Source organism: Aegilops tauschii, chromosome 5, assembly GCF_002575655.3.
Source record: "Aegilops tauschii subsp. strangulata cultivar AL8/78 chromosome 5, Aet v6.0, whole genome shotgun sequence".
Taxonomy (NCBI): Eukaryota; Viridiplantae; Streptophyta; class Magnoliopsida; order Poales; family Poaceae; genus Aegilops; species Aegilops tauschii.
The window spans coordinates 570,471,277-570,493,036 of NC_053039.3; the positions used below are offsets into that span (position 1 = coordinate 570,471,277).

The window sequence follows — 21,760 nt, forward strand, 5'->3', positions numbered from 1 at the left end:
CATTGCCTTAGCTGCTTCAGCAGTGTTACACAAATTCGGAAGGGGGTCTATTACCACAAGGTTTCCTAAGAAGTGAAGAATTAGAGCGATGCCCCAAGCAGGTGAACAAATCAGCATACAAAAGGCAAGTACTGAAAAGAAAAGGATGCATCCAGACACCGCAGTAGACACAATATAGCTACACTGCAAGGTCCAGATCAATCAAGTATTCTCAGGCTATTAGTACCTAGAAATTTAAATAACTACTGGGCCCACCACATGCAGAATCATCACTGCAACAGCAGCGAGCGTTATGAGACGACGTAGCATTCCTTGACAATACCCGTCAGCACATTATTAATATCTCCACGGTTGAGGAGGATCCATGTGTGAGTCGCTCCTTGACCAGGCGCCTGCAAGCTTCATTCACCTGGGATCTCGTCGGGTCAGTGGCATCGCATTTCTCACATGGGTGTACACCATACATCTCGATTCTCTTCAATCCCACAGCTCGCTCCATGACTAGCCTTATGTAGTTTGTCACCTTGTCTTCCTCCTCGAACCCGGACATCAGCAGCGACTTCAAGTTCAGGTGCTTCAAATTCTTGGATGGGTCCCACACCACATAGGTCTTCTCGGCACTGTCCTCGACCGTTCTGAGACATGCATACCGTTCTCGGCACAACTTCATGCATGGATGATCGACATAGAAAGTAAACAATACATGGTACAATTAAACTCGCAACCAACCCATGCATGCAGGAAAGCATATATATAGCAACAATTGCAGTTAAACATCTTTGCCATTTAAAATTTTGCAACAAGATCAATACTACCATCTAGGTAAGTTTAGGCCCCTCCAAAGCTTTTGAAAGAATGTGCATGAACTAAATCCTGCATGAAAGTGATGCACATGAATATGCTTCCAGGATTCCTATGCAATCATAGTCCCCTCTACAAAATTAAATGGAGCAACGAAACCTCCGCTTGCATTGCCTCCGTAGTTATATACAATTATAATGTGGCGTTCTGTACGCACTACTTCTAACACAGTTTCATGAGAAGTGAAAACCAGATCGATTCCCTGGCATACGTTGTTAATGTTGAATATTCTGGAAGCATGTCATGCTAGAAGGGAGTCACATCCAGGCTAAGATGTGGATTAAATTTAAAGAAGGTAAAGTAACCACCATACTTTGAAAATCTGCAGCGCAGGTGCAGCTTCGAGGAAAAATAGGGTCCAGTTCAGATCACACTCAGGAAAGATAGCTGGAAGTTCCACACACGTCAGGTTTTTTAACATAGCAGTGAGGTGCTTTGGATGTTCCGGCTTAATCCAAATCTGCAGCAAGAACACAATAGAGACATCTAACATTTAGTAGAGAAGGAGAAGAAGAGTGTACGATATTTAGAAGCATGTGAAACTCATCCAGAATGAATAGAAATTGGCTAACCATTTGGCAGCAAAAGTTAAGATTGAGTATAGACAGGTTCTTGGCACTACTTGACAGACACTCGCTCAGTGAGAATGGCGCCTGCCACGTCATGGCATGAGAACTGAAGGTCACATGGCGAAGCTCTGGGACGTAGCCGAAGCTCACCGGAGGGTTCCCCCAGCGCCATGATTCGCACCACACTTGCCTGAGCTTGGGGACAGAGACAAGCTCGACCCGCGTGCATACAAAGCAGAACAAGACGAGCCCCTGGAGCCCAGAGCACGGCGTGTCGATCTTGACCGTGGAGTGCTCCTCTACCAGTGTGCAGAATCTAAGGGTGAGGTTCTTGAGGTTATCGCAAGCCCTAATGATGTCGGCCACATCGGTGTCTCCGAACACAAGTTGTGTGAGAATTAGCTCGGTGAGCCACCGGAACGCAACTGGGCAGGCACAGGAGAAGGACATGAACTCCTTCGCGGACTGGGTACGCACCCCGCCATCTTCTTTCGCACATGTCGAGTGTATGTAAAACTCAAGACATTCAGTCTCACCGCGGGTGACAACGTCCTCGACGGCGCGGCCTATGGATCTCAGGTGAGGGTCCGACTCAGGGAAGAAGACGAGGCGGAGGGTCTTGATGGCGCGCTTGCACTCAGCCGGAGGAGACAGTAGCCTGCACGTCGCGGCCGTGAACGCCTCCATGGTCGCGACCGGATCAGTCGCTCCGCCGAAGTGGCGGACGTCGAGGTGCAGGCGTGAGAGCCGGTGGGGGAGGTGCCGCCACCGCGTGGAGACTGCGCCTGCGCGGACCGCGTCCCGCAGGTCGAGGCGCTCGAGGATTCCGAGGAGGATGTCATCGGTGAGCGCGCTGATTCTGTCCTCGTCTGGGTCGTCGATGTTGAGCTTGTTCGGCGGCGGTGGCGGGATTCGGAGGGCGGTTGAAACCTTAGCTAGAAGCAGAACCAATCGCTTGTATGCGGCCCAGAGGGACGGCTTCCTGCTCCGTGGCCGGGGCTCCTCCGGCGCTCCGCTCCCCACCTCCAATGTGCGGCCCGTGGATCTGGACGGAACAGGGGAAGCCAGCTCCGCCGCGCAGCCATGTCGGTGCATCTGATTTCCCTCCGGCCGGGGCGCTGCCGCAAGTCGCGCTTTGATCCACCACCTCCGTCGCGCGGCCAGGTCTAACATCTGACAAATATTTTGTTGTTTGTGGGCAGAGAAATATGTGGATCTGAAAATAGCAGACGATATATAGCAGCCGGTGCATGCAGTCTTGGGCTCTTGGGTAAGCAAGCACGAAGGATTTTGCATGTCCACTCCTCCTTATGCGCTCCAGTTCTGAAAGCCGTTTTACAAAACAGCAGCATAACCAATGCAACATGCCCGGCGATGGGGGTTTTACATTTTTCTTTTCCGAAGCATCCCATTGTCCCCCGATCTACTCGTGCGGGTGCAATCTGGAGGATGTTAAATATAATCTTGATGTTTTCTGTACCTGCATATTTATTTTCTGCATGAGTTAGAGTCATGTAGGGCCAACTAGCGAACCTCGTCTACAGCTTTGTACTATATATTGGCAAGTGTAGACAATTGCTAAGATAAACAGTGTAAGCTAGTGTAATCATATAAATTGCTAGGTGGCAAAAAAATCACGACATAGTCTATCACTCGAATGCATGCATGGTGTATATGGGCCAACGGAAGTTGACCGTGTGGGCTGTATCAGAATGTTAAATATTGAGCGGACGGAAGCTTGAAGTAAAATGGGCTGGTTGAAACCAGATGGGCTGATTGAAGCCAGATGGGCTGGTCGAATCTGTAAACTATAGTAAACAGAAAATGGTTTTAAAAAGAAAAACTCAACCATATAGTCTGGAAGTAAAAAACAAAACAGGGTGCAAATACACACATATTATTTTTTGGTCCAGCCTAAATTCAACTAATTACTATGAATGAAAAATTACGTAGTAAATCGAGAATATAATTTAATACATAGAAGAGAATTAAAACAGAGCAAACCTCTTTAAATTTGAATGTAAGTACAAACGACGAACAACTCTTTGACACACTGTACTCCTTGTAATGACCATATATACTCCATGCTCATCCTCTTTTTAATAACAAAATTAATTAGTATCCATGCTTATGGGCAAAGGCAACTGAATAATTGCTATCTAGATCCTCGAAAAATGCAAAAAGTGTGATTTTTTTTCAGATTCTAAATCTTTGCTTGCTACACTCCACTGAGCAGCTCTCCCTTGGGCTGATAGGGTGAACCTAAGATTTATTGTCAGTCGCTTCTTCTTTCTCGTGTCTGATCTCTATTCTCTGTGGCACGCTTTCGACAGGTTCCCCACTCGTGACATCTAACGCATAGAGCATCTAAGGCAGTACCACGGTAGTGCGAGGCGTCTTCGCTACATTTCTCATAGGTTCGCCTCCTGAACACCGATGATCGAGCACTGGAAAACCTATTACTACGCACCGCCCCCTCTGATGATCAACTCATAAATCAGAAAGATACATACATATAACAATTACACATGTCAAAATCCAGAAAAGAATTGGGTCAAGCACAAGTTTTCACCAGTCCTCATCTACTTCTCTCTCGCGAACTTTCCCACAAGTCCCCCACTCGTCGCGTGTAGCACGTAAAGCATCTAGAGCAGTACCGCGATAATGCAAGACGTGCTGGGTGCAGTGAGCACTCACCTCACGGACCGATACCTTTTCGGCAATGCTTGCAGATTCGCTTCCGAGCACCGACGATCGAGCACCGAAAAACTTACTACTATGCACCGTTATAATCCAATTTGTCTTGTTTTGCTGAGAGCTGATCAGACGTTCAAATGATATAAAAATTGGAGTGAATCTACCTCTGAAACATCTTGTACAATGTACATCTTTCTAGTTATGTATATGTAATTATAAAGACACCACTATGAAGATATTTTGTATGCCATACACTATACAGATCTATACCAAGATATTTAAGGATACACATATACAAATACATCATTAAAGCACTGTCACCATGCATGTAATCCAAGTAAACATGTATTTTTGCGGGTTTTTTTTCTCGTATTTAATTGAGTTCGGTTTAAATATGTTTTAAGATGTATGTTTGAAAAAACAAAGTTTATTACATAAACAATTTGAATTGCCCACAATATAATATCTATGATCGTGATTTGGCAAAATACGAACAAATAAGTACTAAAGTTTAGTATAAATAGCTATAACAATCTCACATAATAAAGTTCAAAAAAGAATCGGGTTAGGCACAAGTCTTTTTAATCTTGAATGTAAATAAATTTCAGATTTCAAGGGGCATCCAAATCAGTATTACAAGTTCCCCAACTTCTCAGAAATCCATCCGCGAGTTGAGTAAGTTATCAATTTCAATGAGATACACTGGAATACTCGCCTGGAACTCCCCCGGGGGCGTGCGGCCTTTTAGAACCCTGCCTAACTCATAATATAATAATGTGCCAAGCTTTGTAGTTTGCCGTGCGAGCCCTCCGCCCCTGAATTTAATCACCTTCTTGGCACGCTGAAGCTCACCCCCTTGATACCTGATCAGCGCAATTGTGGGGAGAATGCTTCCATTGCCATGTAACACGGGATTTGGCATCGCGGCAGGCAATAGAGTTTGAAGAAGGAGACGGGTGTTTTCCATACAACGAGCGAGCACGCTAAGTCCTTCCAAAATTAGATTTCCGCATATTTGTGGCACAATTCACTCTTCTAGCAAACCATGCCACGCTTGTTTTACACACAAACCCTTGCTAAGGGTGACTTAGAAATTCCGACCCTTTTTATATGTTTACGCTTTATTTTTTGCTGCAGTCCCCATAAAAGTCCTATTGTTTGTTGACACTGCACCCTTTGATTTTGTTTCGCGGGCTACTAGTATGTGAAAGAAGGATTTGAAAGAAAGCTTAGATAAGATAAATGATATTATAACCAATGCATTCAAATTTGTAGAACATCTCAACTTATCAACCATGATTAATTTCAATTGAAGCCAAGCTGCTCCTGCCAGTTCAGAAGGCGCAGTCACTACGGGGACCCCTCCGCCAATAGTATTCGGGCGAGATAAAGAGCGTGACAAGAACACGGAAATGCTTCATGAGCAGGAAGTTGCTGATCAGCCAAATACCAACAGTGGTTTATGTTATTCTGTAATTGGTATTCATGGCATTGGCGGGTCTGGGAAATCTACCCTTGCACATTTAGTTTATGCCCATGAGAAGGACCAGCAAGAAAAAAAGGGCGACTATTTTGACCTTGTTATGAGGGTTCATGTTTCTCAGAATTTTAGCGTGGGTGACATTTTTAAGGAAATATTTGAGGTAGCTACAGGAAATTCGTGCCCTCAACTCAATAACCTTAACACCCTACAAGATAAGTTGGAGGAGAAATTGCATGGAAAACGATTTATCTTGGTTCTAGATGATGTCTTGTGCGATATTAGGGATGAGAGGCAGCATGGGTACCTGCGGCAGATATTTTCTCCGCTGAAGGCTAGAGAAGTAGGAAGCAAGATTCTGGTGACTAGTAGAATTGAAGATGCATTACTAGTTTTGGGTGCTAAAAAACTGAGATGTGTTCCCATATCTGACTTGGATGATGATGTCTTCTGTAAGTTGTTGATGCACTATGCACTTGAAGGAGCAATTCTAGATGATCATGTTCGAAGAAGACTGAATGTGGTTGGGGCTGACATTGCAAAAAAGTTGAAAGGGTCGCCTCTATCAGGTATGAGACCTGATGCTGAGTTTTGGAGAATAGCTAGAAAGATAAGTTTGTCGGCGGGACCATGGGAGCTCTATGGTGGAGCTACAAACATCTTGATCAGCATGCTAGGCGATGCTTTGCTTATTGCAGTATTTTCCCCGGAAAACATCACATGCAGTGTGATGAATTAGTTGAACTGTGGGTGGCACAAGGGATTATAAGAAGTACTAATGAAGGGGAGGAAATGGAAGATATCGGTCGAGAATACTTCTATGAACTAGTGTCAACCTCATTTCTGCAGCAAGGAGGGAAGGACAAAAATGGCAAGGACTACTTTTAAATGCATGATCTGCTGCATGATTTAGTAGGGATGGTCGCCAGAAGTAATTGCTTTTGAATCGAGAAGGCAGCGGCTAGGGAAAAGAAATTTGGACAGGAGAAGTTCCTCGAGATGTTCCACATCTTTATATTTACCAATATAGTGGAACATTCATGACCGGAAAGATCCTTGAATTAAAAAATTTGCGGACTCTCATGATTTATAATGCTGGTTGGGGTTCAGCAATCGAGGAAGTCATTGAGATTATATAAGGGTCTGCTGAAACTGCGGGTACTGGCCATAAATTTGCCTTTAGTTATGCTCTCAGTCCCCGAATCTGTTTGTCAGTTAAAGCATCTTCGCCATCTTAGCTTCGGGACAGAAACATCAAACTTGGTGATTTTACGAAGCACACTAACCAAGCTTTACCATATCCAGATGTCTCTCGTACTACAAAGGTTCGCGGTGTCCAAATTGGATGGTGGGTAAGCAGAGCGGCGGCCCAAAGGACCTACAGGAACTCGAGTTCTCGGAATGCAGCCAACTCGGACCTGCTCCTGAACTCGAGGGTTTCATTCATCTGCGTTCACTCTGGCTATGGGGCTGCAGGTGGGACAGCTTACCAAGTAATATGGAGAACCTCATGTCGATCAAGAAACTGACGGTTGACCATTGCTTGAACATCCGCTGGCTTCTTGATAGAATCGAGGAAATATCTTAAATCTGATTGGAATCGAAAATGCATCTTCAATGTCTGGTGGGAATATAGTCAATAATCAGGAGTCTGGGGCAAGCTAAAAATAATTGTACAAATAACGAGCAGGTAGAATATGCTCGAATTTGATATGTGGAAAAAGTACTTATTAGTGTGAACTTTACATTACAGTGGGTAATATATTTGAATACTGCTTTTAAAATCAAAAAACCTTGTGGTAAGTAGGCATTGCCTTCTTAATTTGTCTACTGTCAATACTAGCATCTAACTGAGTATGTGAATATGGAGTCATTTGCTCCAGCTCCACCCATGCGGTCAATAATTGCGGAGTTTCTGGATATGGCAGTATGCTGTGTATGTGAAGTGCAGAGTGCAGACTCTGAAATGTTCTTGGATGGGCATGTACTCTTCCTGTCTATCTCTGTCTCAATGCTATATATGTATATGGGCTGTTTTAATATAGGTTGGACCAAACATCAAGTGCGTGCTACCCCGTTCTCCCGCCGGCCATCTAAATAATTTGCACCCTGTCCAGTCAGTTGTACACAACTTTTGAATGCCTACCACAAGGTTTCCCGAAGTAAGTCACATTCGGGAAATAGATCGACAAAAGAATTTGAATGAAGTACAAGATGCAATTATCTACAGCGCCGCAGTCAACCTCGCTTACATTGCCTTAGCTGCTTCAGCAGTGTTACACAAATTCGGAAGGGGGTCTATTACCACAAGGTTTCCTAAGAAGTGAAGAATTAGAGCGATGCCCCAAGCAGGTGAACAAATCAGCATACAAAAGGCAAGTACTGAAAAGAAAAGTACACACAATATAGCTACACTGCAAGGTCCAGATCAATCAAGTATTCTCAGGCTATTAGTACCTAGAAATTTAAATAACTACTGGGCCCACCACATGCAGAATCATCACTACAACAGCAGCGAGCGTTATGAGACGACGTAGCATTCCTTGACAATACCCGTCAGCACATTATTAATATCTCCACGGTTGAGGAGGATCCATGTGTGAGTCGCTCCTTGACCAGGCGCCTGCAAGCTTCATTCACCTGGGATCTCGTCGGGTCAGTGGCATCGCATTTCTCACATGGGTGTACACCATACATCTCGATTCTCTTCAATCCCACAGCTCGCTCCATGACTAGCCTTATGTAGTTTGTCACCTTGTCTTCCTCCTCGAACCCGGACATCAGCAGCGACTTCAAGTTCAGGTGCTTCAAATTCTTGGATGGGTCCCACACCACATTGGTCTTCTCGGCACTGTCCTCGACCGCTCCGAGACAAGCATACCGTTCTCGAGACAACTTCATGCATGGATGATCGACATAGAAAGTAAACAATACATGGTACAATTAAACTCGCAACCAACCCATGCATGCAGGAAACCATATATATAGCAAGAATTGCAGTTAAACACCTTTGCCATTTAAAATTTTGCAACAATAGCAATACTACCATTTAGGTAAGTTTAGGCCCCTACAAAACTTTTGAAAGAATGTGCTTGAACTAAATCCTGCATAAAAGTAACACACACACTGGTAGAAAAAAGCCCTTTAGTCCCGGTTCGCAACAGCCTTTAGTCCCGGCTGTGCAACCGGGACTAAATATGCGCGACTAAAGACCCCCCCCCCCTTAGTCGCGCCTCTTACGGACCGCGACTAAAGGCTTTAGTCCTGGTTCTTGTGGCTGACCGGGACTAAAGCCCGTCCACGTGGGCGCCCGTGGTCCGTCGGGGCGGAGGACCTTTAGTCCCGGTTCTCGTGGCCAACCGGGACTAAAGGGCTCCTCCGCAGGTTTAGGGTTTTAGCCCCCCTAAACCTGGTTTCTTTTTAGTTTGGAGTGTTTTATTTCTTTTATATTTTATTTTGTGTTTTATTTTAATTTTGATAAAGTTTCAGTACACATATTCTACGCTACTATATACATGCATATGAAATTTCAAACAAGAAGAATTCAAGAGGAATATATAATATATATTCAATCTCGGGTGACCATATACAACTTCGAACAAGTTTCCATACACAATTAGGATGGATGACCATATACAACTTCGTACAAGTTTCAATCTCGGGTATGCATATAAATTTCTTCGTCCTCGGTATAGTGTTCTCCTTTAGGATTGATGACTTCCCTCATGAAAAATCCTGCTAATTCTTCTTGAATTGGTCGGAAGCGAGCTTCTGGACTAAGCCTCCTCCGCAAGTTATCCGTCGCGTTCCGCACGCTATCTGATGCCTTCCGCTCAGAGGTGTGTCTCCGGATGTTCTCACAAACATAGTATCCACATAGATTGGTCCCCGGTGGCTGCTTATCCACATTAACTAACCTTCTGAAATCTAGCTCATGTTTGAATTCACCGACAATTTCTTCTGAGAACCGTCTCCAAACCCTACAGGGCAAAGAAAATTAAATGAACAAGGGAGTTATTAGTTACTTGATATTAGGAAATGAACGAAAGAGACCGATCGATATAGAGCTCAAATGATTGAAAATAATTACTTTTGCAGCATTTTTCTCATGTCGGCCCAATGCTTTGGATCCGAATCCATAGAGTCCATGATTAGAACTCTGGAGGTGTGAAGTTCAATATTTAGCAGAATCCAATGGAACCTGCGGACACGTTACATGCACAGTCATGCATAACTCATCGATTAGACATACCATGCATGGAGTAAACAAAAGAGAATGGGCACAAGAGAGAAACACTCACCCAAGATGGTAAGGAAATAGAATATGACTTTTGAGTTGATGCTTTCTAAGAAACTTGTACAAGTCTTTCTCCACGTCTTCGGGGTGATGTTGTAACACATGTCCATTAACGATATGTGGGTCAATGAACCCAACATCATGGATGTTTCTTATTTTGCATTCCCAAATCTTCAATCTGCATAATAGCGTACGCAACAATATAGTTAGGACAATATATATATATAGCGCAGGCAATGAAGAACGAGATGAGGTAGAAATAAATCACTTACAGAACGTAGCAACTCAGCATAGATTTGTCGAGGTCGCGCAGATTGAACAGCTGGAACAATTCACTCATATGAATTTCTACAGAGTACCGTTTGGTGTGATGCTCATCTGTAACATCCGCATAAATATATTCTTTGTCGGCCCATGTTATGAATTGCTTGTACCAACGTAGCAGATTTCGCATTTGTGGTGGTAGACTCTTTTCCCGCGCAGGCTCGACGAGAGGCCCATTCCGCACATATTGTAATGCTATCTCACATACTGGCGCATCCTCAAGGCCTAAGAAGGCACGAAGAGTCAAACCCATCTTGGACGCTTGTTTCATGGCACTCGCTACAGTCAATTCAAGTGCTGCCGCAGCTGCTATGATCTCGGGGCCCTCTTCCGGACCGGCTTTCACTATGAGCGGGGGGATCGATTGTTTCTTCTGCATCCCGAGATGGTCAACTTGTTTCCCGCTTTTTTTACTTTCTTCTTTCTCCTCCTTCAATATTTTTGCTTGCCTACGAAGTTCATGTCCATAGTCGTCAGGCATATTCAGCTCGGCTTGGGACGGTGTCGTCAAAAAATCCTTAGCCCACTTCTTTTGCTTCTCAGTGAATACTTGCTTGGGCTCAGGCTCTTTTTTCGCCTTCATATCCGCCTTCCATTTCTCATAATCAGCAGACGCGGCCAATTTGGTTTCAGCTTCACTAAGTTCCCCAGGCCTTGGGAGGAGAGGCTTCAGTGATGGCTCCGGTACCCTTGTGGTCTTAGGTACATAAGGGTCCGGGTTAATAGTCCAAGAGCGGGTTTCCTTGTTGTCCGCCTGCTTCTGCTTCTTCGCCGGAGGTGGATTGGGGGGCGTCGTACCCGCCGGAGGAGGATTGGGGGGCGTCGTACCCGCCGGAGGTTGTGGATCGGGGGACGGCGTCGAATGGCGTGAAGGAGGTGTAGGTGAACCACCACGACCACCACCACCGCCACCACCGCCACCACCACCACCACCACCATCGGAGGGGGGTGGACTTGCTAGCCTTGGCGCCTCGCCTGGAAACACTATGTACTTCTTTTTCCATAGAATGAACTGGCGCTTGACATCTCCAAGTCTTCTCTCCCCTTCGGGTGTAGGTTTGTCAATCTCCAGGTCCTCAAACCCTTGGACTATGTCTTCCACCGTGACACGAGCATAGCCATATGCAATGGGGTTGTTGTGGTGGAGTGCTCCAGGTGTACAGGGTAAAGCACTGCCGCTAGCTACCTTCGTGGAAACGTTCCCCACGGGATAATGCAGATCACATTCTTTCATCTCCTTTACATCATCCACGGGGTAGTGAGGCTCCGGTGCACGAATCTCGATCATCGGTGCACTAGCACCAGGCGGGGCATCCGTGGAAGCCACGCTGCTTCTCCGCTGCTGGCTTCCGCGATCCGCTTCATGATCTTCATGCGGCCCTGCAGCCGATTTTTCTTTCACTAGTTCATGCACGGTCTGCTTCAACTCATGGAGTTCCGATGCAAACTTCGTCATAAGATCTGCATCCCGGTCCGTCTTTCTCTTACGGCTTCTGTAACAGTACGGGTCATTGTCCTGGGAAAACCCAACTTTCCACGGAACTTTGCCTTTGCCTCGTACACGTCCTCCGTGTTCATCATTCCCGAGGGCTGTTGTCAGTGCGTCTTTCTCTCTGTTGAACTTGATCAAGCCCTCTTGAGCTTGGGTCATTGTGTCAATAAGGGCTTGGGTGGGAGCAAACTGTCTCTGCCGGTGAACACACACCCCTGTCTCCGGGTCTAGCGATCCCCCATGCCCGTACCACCAGCTTTTGGCCCTTGGGTCCCATCCCTCTGTACCTAGAGGGATTCCTCGCACCCTCAGGTCCTCCTCCATCTTCTGCCACCTAGGCTCCGAAAGGCGGTATCCTCCTGGCCCCATAATATGATGGAACTTTTTCTTACTCGCATTATCCTTATTTTTTTCGATATTTCCTTGAAATGCTCCGATTGCTTTTGCCTCACAAATTCTGGCCAATCATCTTTCAGTTTCTCATGTTGTCCATTGAAATCCGGAGTCTTGCCCTTGTTGACATAGTTACGGGTTAAATTTTTCTTGAAGTTCCGGAATGCTTCGCCCATCTTCTGAAGAGCGAACTCTTTAACTAGCCTCCTCCTCTGACGTCCACCCGGAACCTCGTTACCGAATTCATCGACTTTGTTGTATTCCGGAGGTAGAATGAAATGTTCCATAAGCTTTCTCCAGCAATCCTTTTTCGTTCTCTTGTCGACAAAACTGAAACCAAGACGTGCCTTCTTTAGCTCCTTCCATTCCTGGACGGTGATCGGGACGTTGTCTCTAACAACGACTCCGCATTGGTTGATAAACTTTGAGGTGTGCTGTAGGGGCTTGCCGGTTTCACTGACAAACTCAATGGCATATGTTTCTCCTGTTTTCATCGCCTTGGATTTGCCACGCTTTGTCGTACTCGATCCGGAGGGCTAAAAAAAGAAAGAGAGTCGCGCGCGTTAATACATATGTATTCACATTTCAGTAAGTTTGTATCACGAGAGGCTCAATGTATATATATACCTCGCCGGAGGTGGTTGCTACTTGCAATTCGAGATCGTCGGTTGTTGACGGTTGACCTCCGTCGACAATGTCCGTTCCTTCACCTTCTTGATCATCGACAATCTCTGTTCCACCGTCAAGGTTCAGAAAAGAAGAGACTACATCCTCTTGTTGCTCATATTCTGAGCCCGGCACATAAGGAATCTCGTTGTTGATGATGCCCATTAAATAACGTTCAGCCTCCGGATCCCTAAGCGGCTCGGTTCTATCGTCCGCCATATGTCACTCCTGCATGTAGTAAAAATTCTTTAAGTATAAAGGAATTAAAAAATAAGATTAAGGGGACATAGAGGAGGAGGAATTAAAAAATAAGATTCTTTAAGTAAAAATTCTTTTTTTCTTCTTCTTCCTTTCTTCTTCCTCTTTCTTCTTTCTTTCTTCTTCTTCCTTTCTTCTTCCTCTTTCTTCTTCTTCCTTTCTTCTTCTTCCTTTTTCCTTTCTTCTTCTTTCTTTCTTCTTCTTCCTTTCTTCTTCTTTCTTTCTTCTTCTTCCTTTCTTCTTCTTCCTTTCTTCTTTCTTTCTTCTTCTTCCTTTTTCTTTTTTCTTTCTTTCTTCTTCTTCCTTTCTTCTTCCTTTCTTCTTCTTTTTTTCTTCTTCCTTTTTCTTTCTTCTTTCTTTTGGTTTTCATTTTTTTCTTCTTCCTTTTTCTTTCTTCTTTCTTTCTTCTTTCTTTTTTTCTTCTTCCTTTTTCTTCTTTCTTTTTTTCTTCTTCCTTTGTTTTTCTTCTTCCTTTGTTTTTCTTCTTCCTTTTTCTTTCTTGTTTTTTCTTCTTCCTTTTTCTTTCTTCTTTCTTTCTTCTTTCTTTTTTTCTTCTTCCTTTTTCTTCTTTCTTTCTTCTTTCTTTTTTTCTTCTTCCTTTTTTTTTCTTCTTTCTTTTTTTCTTCTTCCTTTGTTTTTCTTCTTCTTTTTTTCTTCCTCCTTTGTTTTTCTTCTTTCTTTTTTTCTTCTTCCTTTTTCTTCTTTCTTTCTTCTTTCTTTTTTTCTTCTTCCTTTTTTTTTCTTCTTTCTTTTTTTCTTCTTCCTTTGTTTTTTTCTTCTGTTTGTTTTTCTTGTGTTTTCTTTTGTTTTTTTTTTCTTTCTTTTTCCTTTTTCTTTTTTCTTGTGTTTTCCTTTTTTTTGTTTTTTTCTTCTGTTTGTTTTTTTGTTTTCTTTTGTTTTTTTCTTCTTCCTTTGTTTTTCTTCTTTTTTTTGTTTTCTTTTGTTTTTTTCTTCTGTTTGTTTTTCTTGTGTTTTCCTTTTTTTTCTTCTTTCTTTTTTTCTTCTTCCTTTGTTTTTCTTCTGTTGTTTTCTTCCTTTTTCTTTTGTTTTCTTTTTTTTCTTCCTTTTTCCTTTTTTCTTCCTTTTTCTTGTTTTTCTTCTGTTTTTCTTTTGTTTTCTTCTTCCTTCTTTCTTCTTCTTCCTTTTTCCTTTTTCTTTCTTCTTCTTCTTCCTTTTTCTTCTTCCTTCTTTCTTCTTCTTCCTTTTTCCTTTTTCTTTCTTCTTCTTCTTCCTTTTTCTTCTTCCTTCTTCTTCTTCTGCCGGCGCGCGGAGGACGGCAGGCAGGGCCAGCGGGCGGCGGGCGGCAGGGCGTCGGGCGGCGGGCGGCAGGGCGTCGGGCGGCGGGCGACGGGCGGCGGGCGGCGGGCAAGGGCAGGGCACGGGCGGAGGCGGCGCTCACTGGGGACGGGGGCGGCGGCGCGCAGGGCTTCGGCGTCGGCGTCAGCGTCGATCGGCGTCGGGGCAGCGCTTCGGCGTCGAGAGAGAGGCGAATGGGAAGTGGCGAAACTGCTAAGTGCAGTATTTATAGACGCACCTTTAGTCGCGGTTGGGGAGGCGGACCGCGACTAAAGGTACCCTTTAGTCGCGGCTGGCCACTAAAGGGTTTTGGCGCCGCTTTCGTTCCCGCGCAGAAAGACCCTTTAGTCGCGGTTGGGGACAACAACCGCGACTAAAGGGTACCCTTTAGTCGCGGTCCGCCTCCCCAACCGGGACTAAAGGGTCTGTGCTGGAACTGGCGCGGTGCGGTGAGATGTTTAGTCCCACCTCGCTAGCCGAGAGGCTTCGACAGTGGTTTATAAGCGCGGCTGCGCTCACCACTTCGAGCTCCTCTCAAATGCAGGCTTACGGGCCTATTCTGTCACTATGTGCCTGTGGGCCTACTGGGCCTTCTGCGGGCCTGAATCCTGGCCCATTAATGGGTTTCTAGTCGTATTCAGGCCGTGGTGGCCCAGTAGGTGGCATATTTTTTATTTTTTGCCTGTTTTTTGTTTTCTTTTTTGCTTTATTTATTTTGTTTTGTTTCTACTTACAACAATAAACTTATTTATTTTATTTTATTTTGTTTCTAATTACTTATTTATTTTACTTTATGATAATTATTTTTGCTATTAAAGTTTCTAATTACTTATTTATTTATGTTATTAAAATTTATTTTATTTTGTTTGTACTTATATATTTTATTAAAGTTTATATTATTTTGTTTCTAATTCATTTTAAAATCTTAAAAATACAATTATATATCAAAAAAATCAGAAAATAAAACTAATTCATTTTAAATTCTTAAAAATACAAATAATATATCAAAAAATCAGAAAAATAAAACTAATTCATTTTAAAATCTTAAAAATACAATTATATATCAAAAAAATCAGAAAAATAAAACTAATTCATTTTAAAATCCCTTGAAGGTTTGACAAAAGGTTTGATACATCATTCAGTTCATCGACCAAATACAAAGTTTGGTACAATAAATTATTACACATCAATTCTTCCCTTGTGTCCCTGCTTGCTTACGATTGTGCCGTATCCATGGAGCATCCTCATCATTTAACTTAATGCTTGGGTCAGTGTTCACTTTGAAGGGCGGAATTTCACCAAACATATTATAATCTTCTGACATGTCTGTCTTGTCCTCCACTCCCACGATGTTTCTTTTCCCTGAAAGAACAATGTGCCGCTTTGGATCATCGCATGATGTACTGATCGTTTTCTTATCTTTCCATTTCCTCGGTTTGCTACTCATGTCCTTCAAGTAAAAAACCTGAGCGACATCTTTGGCAAGGACGAATGGTTCGTCAAGGTAACCAAGATTGTTGAAATCCACCATTGTCATTCCGTATTGCTCGTCCACCTTTACCCCACCTCCTGTTAGCTTGAACCATTTGCACCGGAACAAAGGGACCTTAAAGGAGGGTCCATAGTCAAGTTCCCATATCTCCTCTATGTAACCGTAATATGTGACGTTTTGCCCATTCTCGGTTGCTGCATCAAAGCGGACACCACTGTTTTGGTTGGTGCTCTTTTTATCTTGGGCGATGGTGTAAAATGTATTCCCATTTATCTCGTACCCTTGGAAAGTCGTTATAGTCGAAGATGGTTTCTTGGCCAACATGTACAGCTGATCTCCAACATCATTGTCATTCATTAAATGTTTTCGCAACCAACTGCCGAAAGTCTCCATGTGGGCCTTTCTAATCCAGGATTCAGGCTTCCCCGGGTTGTCCGAGCGTAAAATATTCTTGTGTTGCTCGAAGTACGGAGCCACCAAGCTGGAATTTTGCAGAACTGTGTGGTGTGCTTCAGTCATAGAATGACCGTCCATACATATCGTGGATTCCCTTCCGATCTTGCCTTTTCCACTTAGTCTCCCCTCGTGCCGCGATTGAGGAATACCAATCGGCTTAAGGTCAGGAACATAGTCAATACAGAACTCAATTACCTCCTCATTTCCATAGCCCTTGACGATGCTTCCTTCTGGCCTAGCACGGTTACGAACATATTTCTTTAATACTCCCATGAACCTCTCAAAGGGGAACATATTGTGTAGAAATACAGGACCGAGAATGGAAATCTCTTCGACTAGGTGGAGCAGGAGGTGTGTCATAATATCGAAGAAGGATGGTGGGAACACCAACTCGAAACTGACAAGGCATTGGACCACATCGTTCTGTAACCGTGGTAGATCTTCTGGATTGATTACCTTCTGAGAGATTGCATTGAGGAATGCACATAGCTTCACAATGGCTACTCGAACATTTTTCGGTAGGAGCCCCCTCAAAGCAATCGGAAGCAATTGCGTCATAATCACGTGGCAGTCGTGAGACTTCAGGTTTTGGAACTTTTTCTCCGCCATGTTTATTATTCCCTTTATATTCGACGAGAAGCCAGACGGGACCTTGATACTGCTCAGGCATTCAAAAAAAATGACCTTCTCTTCTTTGGTAAGAGCGTAGCTGGCACGACCTTGAAACCATTCCGGATGCCGGTCATCTGGGTCTTTCAAAAGTTGCTGGTCCTGCCGTGCTTCCTTTGTATCATTTGTCTTCCCATACACGCCAAGAAGCTTAGCAGGTTCACGCAAATATTCTTCGTAACATGCATCACGTCGATTGCAGAGCGGACATCTAGGACTTTCCAATATTCTAGCTCCCAAAATATAGATTTCTTCTTCCACATGGGTGCGTGCCCGTCAACTCCCCGCGGAACTGATTGTCCGCCAGGACCCTTTCCAAAGATGACTTTCAAATCCTTGACCATATCAAATATCTCAGCACCAGTACGTTCCGCAGGCTTCGGTCGGTGATCTGCCTTGCCGTTGAAATGCTTGCCTTTCTTTCTTACGTTATGATTTCGGGGAAGAAATCGACGATGACCCAGGTACACGTTCTTCTTACAATTAACCAAACGTACACTTTCAGTCTCATGTAAGCAGTGCGTGCATGCATTGTATCCCTTATTTGTCTGTCCCGAAAGGTTACTGAGAGCAGGCCAATCGTTGATGGTTACAAAAAGCAACGCTCGTAGGTCAAATTCCTCTCCTTTGTGCTCATCCCAGACACGTACACCAGGTCTGGCCCACAACTGTAAAAGTTCTTCAACTAATGGCCTTAGGTACACATCGATGTCGTTGCCGGGTTGCTTAGGGCCTTGGATGAGAATTGGCATCATAATGAACTTCCGCTTCATGCACAACCAAGGAGGAAGGTTGTAGATGCATAGAGTCACGGGCCAGGTGCTATGGCTGGAGCTCTGCTCGCCAAAAGGATTCATGCCATCAGTACTTAGACCAAATCTTATGTTCCTTGCGTCAGCTGCAAAATCTTTGAACACTCTGTCGATCTTTCTCCATTGCGTTCCATCAGCGGGGTGTCTCAACTCCCCGTCGGACTTACGGTCCTCTTTGTGCCATCGCAACGACTTGGCATGCCTTTTGTTCATGAACAGACGTTTCAACCGTGGTATTATAGGAGCATACCACATCACCTTGGCGGGAACCCTCTTCCTGGGTTTCTCGCCCTCAACATCGTCACCAGGGTCATCGCCTCTGATCTTATAACGCAATGCAGTGCATACAGGGCATTCATTCAAATTCTCGTATTCACCGCGGTAGAGGATGCAGTCGTTAATGCATGCATGTATCTTCAGAACCTCTAAACCTAGAGGGCAGACAACCTTCTTTGCTTCGTACGTACTGGCGGGCAACTCGTTATTCTTCGGAAACATATTCTTCAACATTTTCAGCAAATTTTCAAATGATGAGTCACCTACACCTTCCTGTGCCTTCCATTTTAGCAAATCCAGTGTGCAGCCCAGCTTTTTCAGACTATTATCGCATCCTGGATACAACGACTTTTTGTGATCCTCTAACATGCGATCCAAATTCTCCCTCTCCTTGTCAGTTTCGCAGCGTCTCCGTGCATCAGCAATGGTCCGACCAAGATCATCAGTGGGCTCATCATGTGCCTCTTCTTCACCTTCACCTAACCCTTCCCCACCTTCAGCATCATCCTCCATGAAAGTATCACCGAAATGATCATGATAGTTGTCATCGATATCATCCCCTTCTTCATCTTCTTCCATTCTAACCCCTCTTTCTCCATGCTTGGTCCAACAATTATAGCTTGGCATGAAACCGTGCCGAAGCAGGTGCATGTGAACGTCTCTTGAGGAGGAGTAACCCTTCTGATTCTTACAGACAGCACATGGACAGATAATAAAACCTTGCTGCTTGTTCGCATTTGCCACTACGAGGAAATCTTTCAAACCCGTAGTGAACTCGCCGGAGAGTCGGGGACCGTACATCCATTGCCGATTCATCTGCATTATTATTATATAAAGTATATAATTAACCATCATGCATTTGTTAAACTAACTAGCTAGAAATAATACAAATTAAACAATGAACTACACACATGCATATTTTATCAATGACACATGAAAGGTTCAAGTTGCTAACCGCGATCGCGGAGGAAAAATAAATGAGAAAGCTCAAGTGTGGCTCGGACACTTCATATCATGTTTGTTTCAGGCTCTCGGGCATTTCATCGAACACCTTGTGTGCATAGGAGGAACCAAAAGCAAACCCACCACCCCCTTCTGAAAATTGTGAAGTGAGCTGAGTGAAGTGAAGTGAGCTGAGTCCTATATATAGGGATGGGCCTTTAGTCCCGGTTGGCCTGGCCAACCGCAACTAAAGGCCTTCGGGGACCTTTAGTCCCGGTTGGCCAGGCCAACCGGGACTAAAGCCCCCCCCCCCCCCCCCCCCCGTCCGCCAGCTGGATGGACCTTTAGTCCCGGTTGGCCTGGCCAACCACGACTAAAGGCCTTCGGGGACCTTTAGTCCCGGTTGGCCAGGCCAACCGGGACTAAAGCCCCTCCCGTCCGCCAGCTGTCGACCGAGCGCGCTAGGCCCAGATAGTTGGTCGCGGGTCTCCTCCCGAACCGCGACTAAAGACCCCTTTTGTCGCAGTTCGCTTGTTTTGGGGACTAATGGGGGCGTATGGAAGCCTCTTTTTCTACCAGTGACATGAATATGCTTCCAGGATTCCTATGAAATCATTGTCCCCTCTACAAAATTCAGTGGAGCAACGAAACCTCCGCTTGCATTGCACCATCATGCATATGCAATCCATGTGTTCCCTAGCTAAATATAATTACCTACTTGTAACAGAGTTTGATGAGTAATTGAAAATCAGATCAATTTCCTGGCATATCTTGTTAATGTTGAATATTCCGGAAGCATGTCATACTAGAAGTGAGTTATATATATCCAGGCTAAGATGTGGATTAAATTTAAAGAAGGTAAAGTAACCACCATACCTTGAAAGTCTGTAGGGCAGGTGCAGCTTCAAGGATAAACAGGGTCCAGCTCAAATCACACTCAGGAAAGATAGCGAAAAACTCCACATCCGTCAGGTTTCTGAACATAGCAGTGAGGTGCTTTGGATGTTCCGGCTTAATCCAAATCTGCAGCAAGAACACAATAGACAGCTAACATTTAGCAGAGAAGAAGAATGCACAATATTTAGAAGCATGGGAAACTCATCCAGAATGAATAGAAATTGACTAACCATTTGGCAAGAAAAGTTAAGATTGAGTATAGACAGGTTCTTGGCACTACTTGACAGACACTCGCTCAGTGAGAATGGCGCCTGCCACGTCATGGCATGAGAACTGAAGGTCACATGGCGAAGCTCTGGGACGTAGCCGAAATTCACCGGAGGGTTCCCCCAGCGCCATGATTCGCACAACACTTGCCTGAGCTTGGGGACAGAGACAAGCTCGACCCGCGTGCATACAAAGCAAAACAAGTCGAGCACCTGGAGCCCAGAGCCCGGCCTGTCGATCTTGACCGTGGAGTGCTCCTCAACCAGCATGCAGAATCTAAGGGTGAGGTGCCTGAGCTTGTCGCAAGCCCTAATGATTTCGGCCACGTCGGTATCTCCGAACACGAGTTGCGTGAGAGTTAGCACGGTGAGCCACCGGAACGCAACTGGGCAGGCACGGGAGAAGGACATGAACTCCTTCGCGAACTGGGTACACACCCCGCTAGCTTCTTTCGCGCATGTCGAGCGTAGGTAAAACTCAAGACATTCAGTCTCACCACGGGTGACAACGTCCTCGACGGCGCGGCCTATGGATCTCAGGTGAGGGTCCGACTCAGGGAAGAAGACGAGGCGGAGGGTCTTGATGGCGCGCTTGCACTCAGCCGGAGGAGACAGTAGCCTGCACGTCGCGGCCGTGAACGCCTCCATGGTCGCGACCGGATCAGTCGCTCCGCCGAAGTGGCGGACGTCGAGGTGCAGGCGTGAGAGCCGGTGGGGGAGGTGCCGCCACCGCGTGGAGACTGCGCCTGCGCGGACCGCGTCCCGCAGGTCGAGGCGCTCGAGGATTCCGAGGAGGATGTCGTCGGTGAGCGCGCTGATTCTGTCCTCGTCTGGGTCGTCGATGTTGAGCTTGTTCGGCGGCGGTGGCGGGATTCGGAGGGCGGTTGAAACCTTAGCTAGAAGCAGAACCAATCGCTTGTATGCGGCCCGGAGGGACGGCTTCCTGCTCCGTGGCCGGGGCTCCTCCGGCGCTCCGCTCCCCACCTCCAATGTGCGGCCCGTGGATCTGGACGGAACAGGGGAAGCCAGCTCCGCCGCGCAGCCATGTCGGTGCATCTGATTTCCCTCCGGCCGGGGCGCTGCCGCAAGTCGCGCTTTGATCCACCACCTCCGTCGCGCGGCCTGACAAATATTTTGTTGTTTGTGGGAAGAGAAATATGTGGATCTGAAAATAGCAGACAATATATAGCAGCCGGTGCATGCAGTCTTGGGCTCTTGGGTAAGCAAGCACGAAGGATTTTGCATGTCCACTCCTCCTTATGCGCTCCAGTTCTGAAAGCCGTTTTACAAAACAGCAGCATAACCAATGCAACATGCCCGGCGATGGGGGTTTTACATTTTTCTTTTCCGAAGCATCCCATTGTCCCCCGATCTACTCGTGCGGGTGCAATCTGGAGGATGTTAAATATAATCTTGATGTTTTCTGTACCTGCATATTTATTTTCTGCATGAGTTAGAGTCATGTAGGGCCAACTAGCGAACCTCGTCTACAGCTTTGTACTATATATTGGCAAGTGTAGACAATTGCTAAGATAAACAGTGTAAGCTAGTGTAATCATATAAATTGCTAGGTGGCAAAAAAATCACGACATAGTCTATCACTCGAATGCATGCATG

The 21,760-nt window shown here is 45.3% G+C and overlaps 2 protein-coding genes and 1 pseudogene across 2 annotated transcripts; 1 reads left to right on the forward strand and 2 right to left on the reverse strand.

Annotated features, from left to right (window-relative positions):
- Nucleotides 1-325: 325 nt before the first annotated feature.
- On the reverse strand, nucleotides 326-2,525 carry LOC141023196 (F-box/FBD/LRR-repeat protein At2g04230-like). Its single transcript, XM_073499539.1, has 3 exons — nucleotides 1,434-2,525; nucleotides 1,175-1,321; nucleotides 326-664 (listed from the first exon to the last, which is right to left on the reverse strand). The coding sequence occupies exons 1-3, from the start codon at nucleotides 2,523-2,525 to the stop codon at nucleotides 326-328; spliced, it is 1,578 nt and encodes a 525-aa protein (XP_073355640.1).
- A 1,099-nt stretch (nucleotides 2,526-3,624) lies between these two features.
- LOC141022747 (putative disease resistance protein RGA3) lies at nucleotides 3,625-7,748 on the forward strand (annotated as a pseudogene).
- Nucleotides 7,749-8,163: 415 nt separating this feature from the next.
- Nucleotides 8,164-21,199, reverse strand: LOC141023197 (uncharacterized). Its single transcript, XM_073499540.1, has 3 exons — nucleotides 20,108-21,199; nucleotides 19,857-20,003; nucleotides 8,164-8,502 (listed from the first exon to the last, which is right to left on the reverse strand). The coding sequence occupies exons 1-3, from the start codon at nucleotides 21,197-21,199 to the stop codon at nucleotides 8,164-8,166; spliced, it is 1,578 nt and encodes a 525-aa protein (XP_073355641.1).
- Between the last annotated feature and the right edge of the window lie 561 nt (nucleotides 21,200-21,760).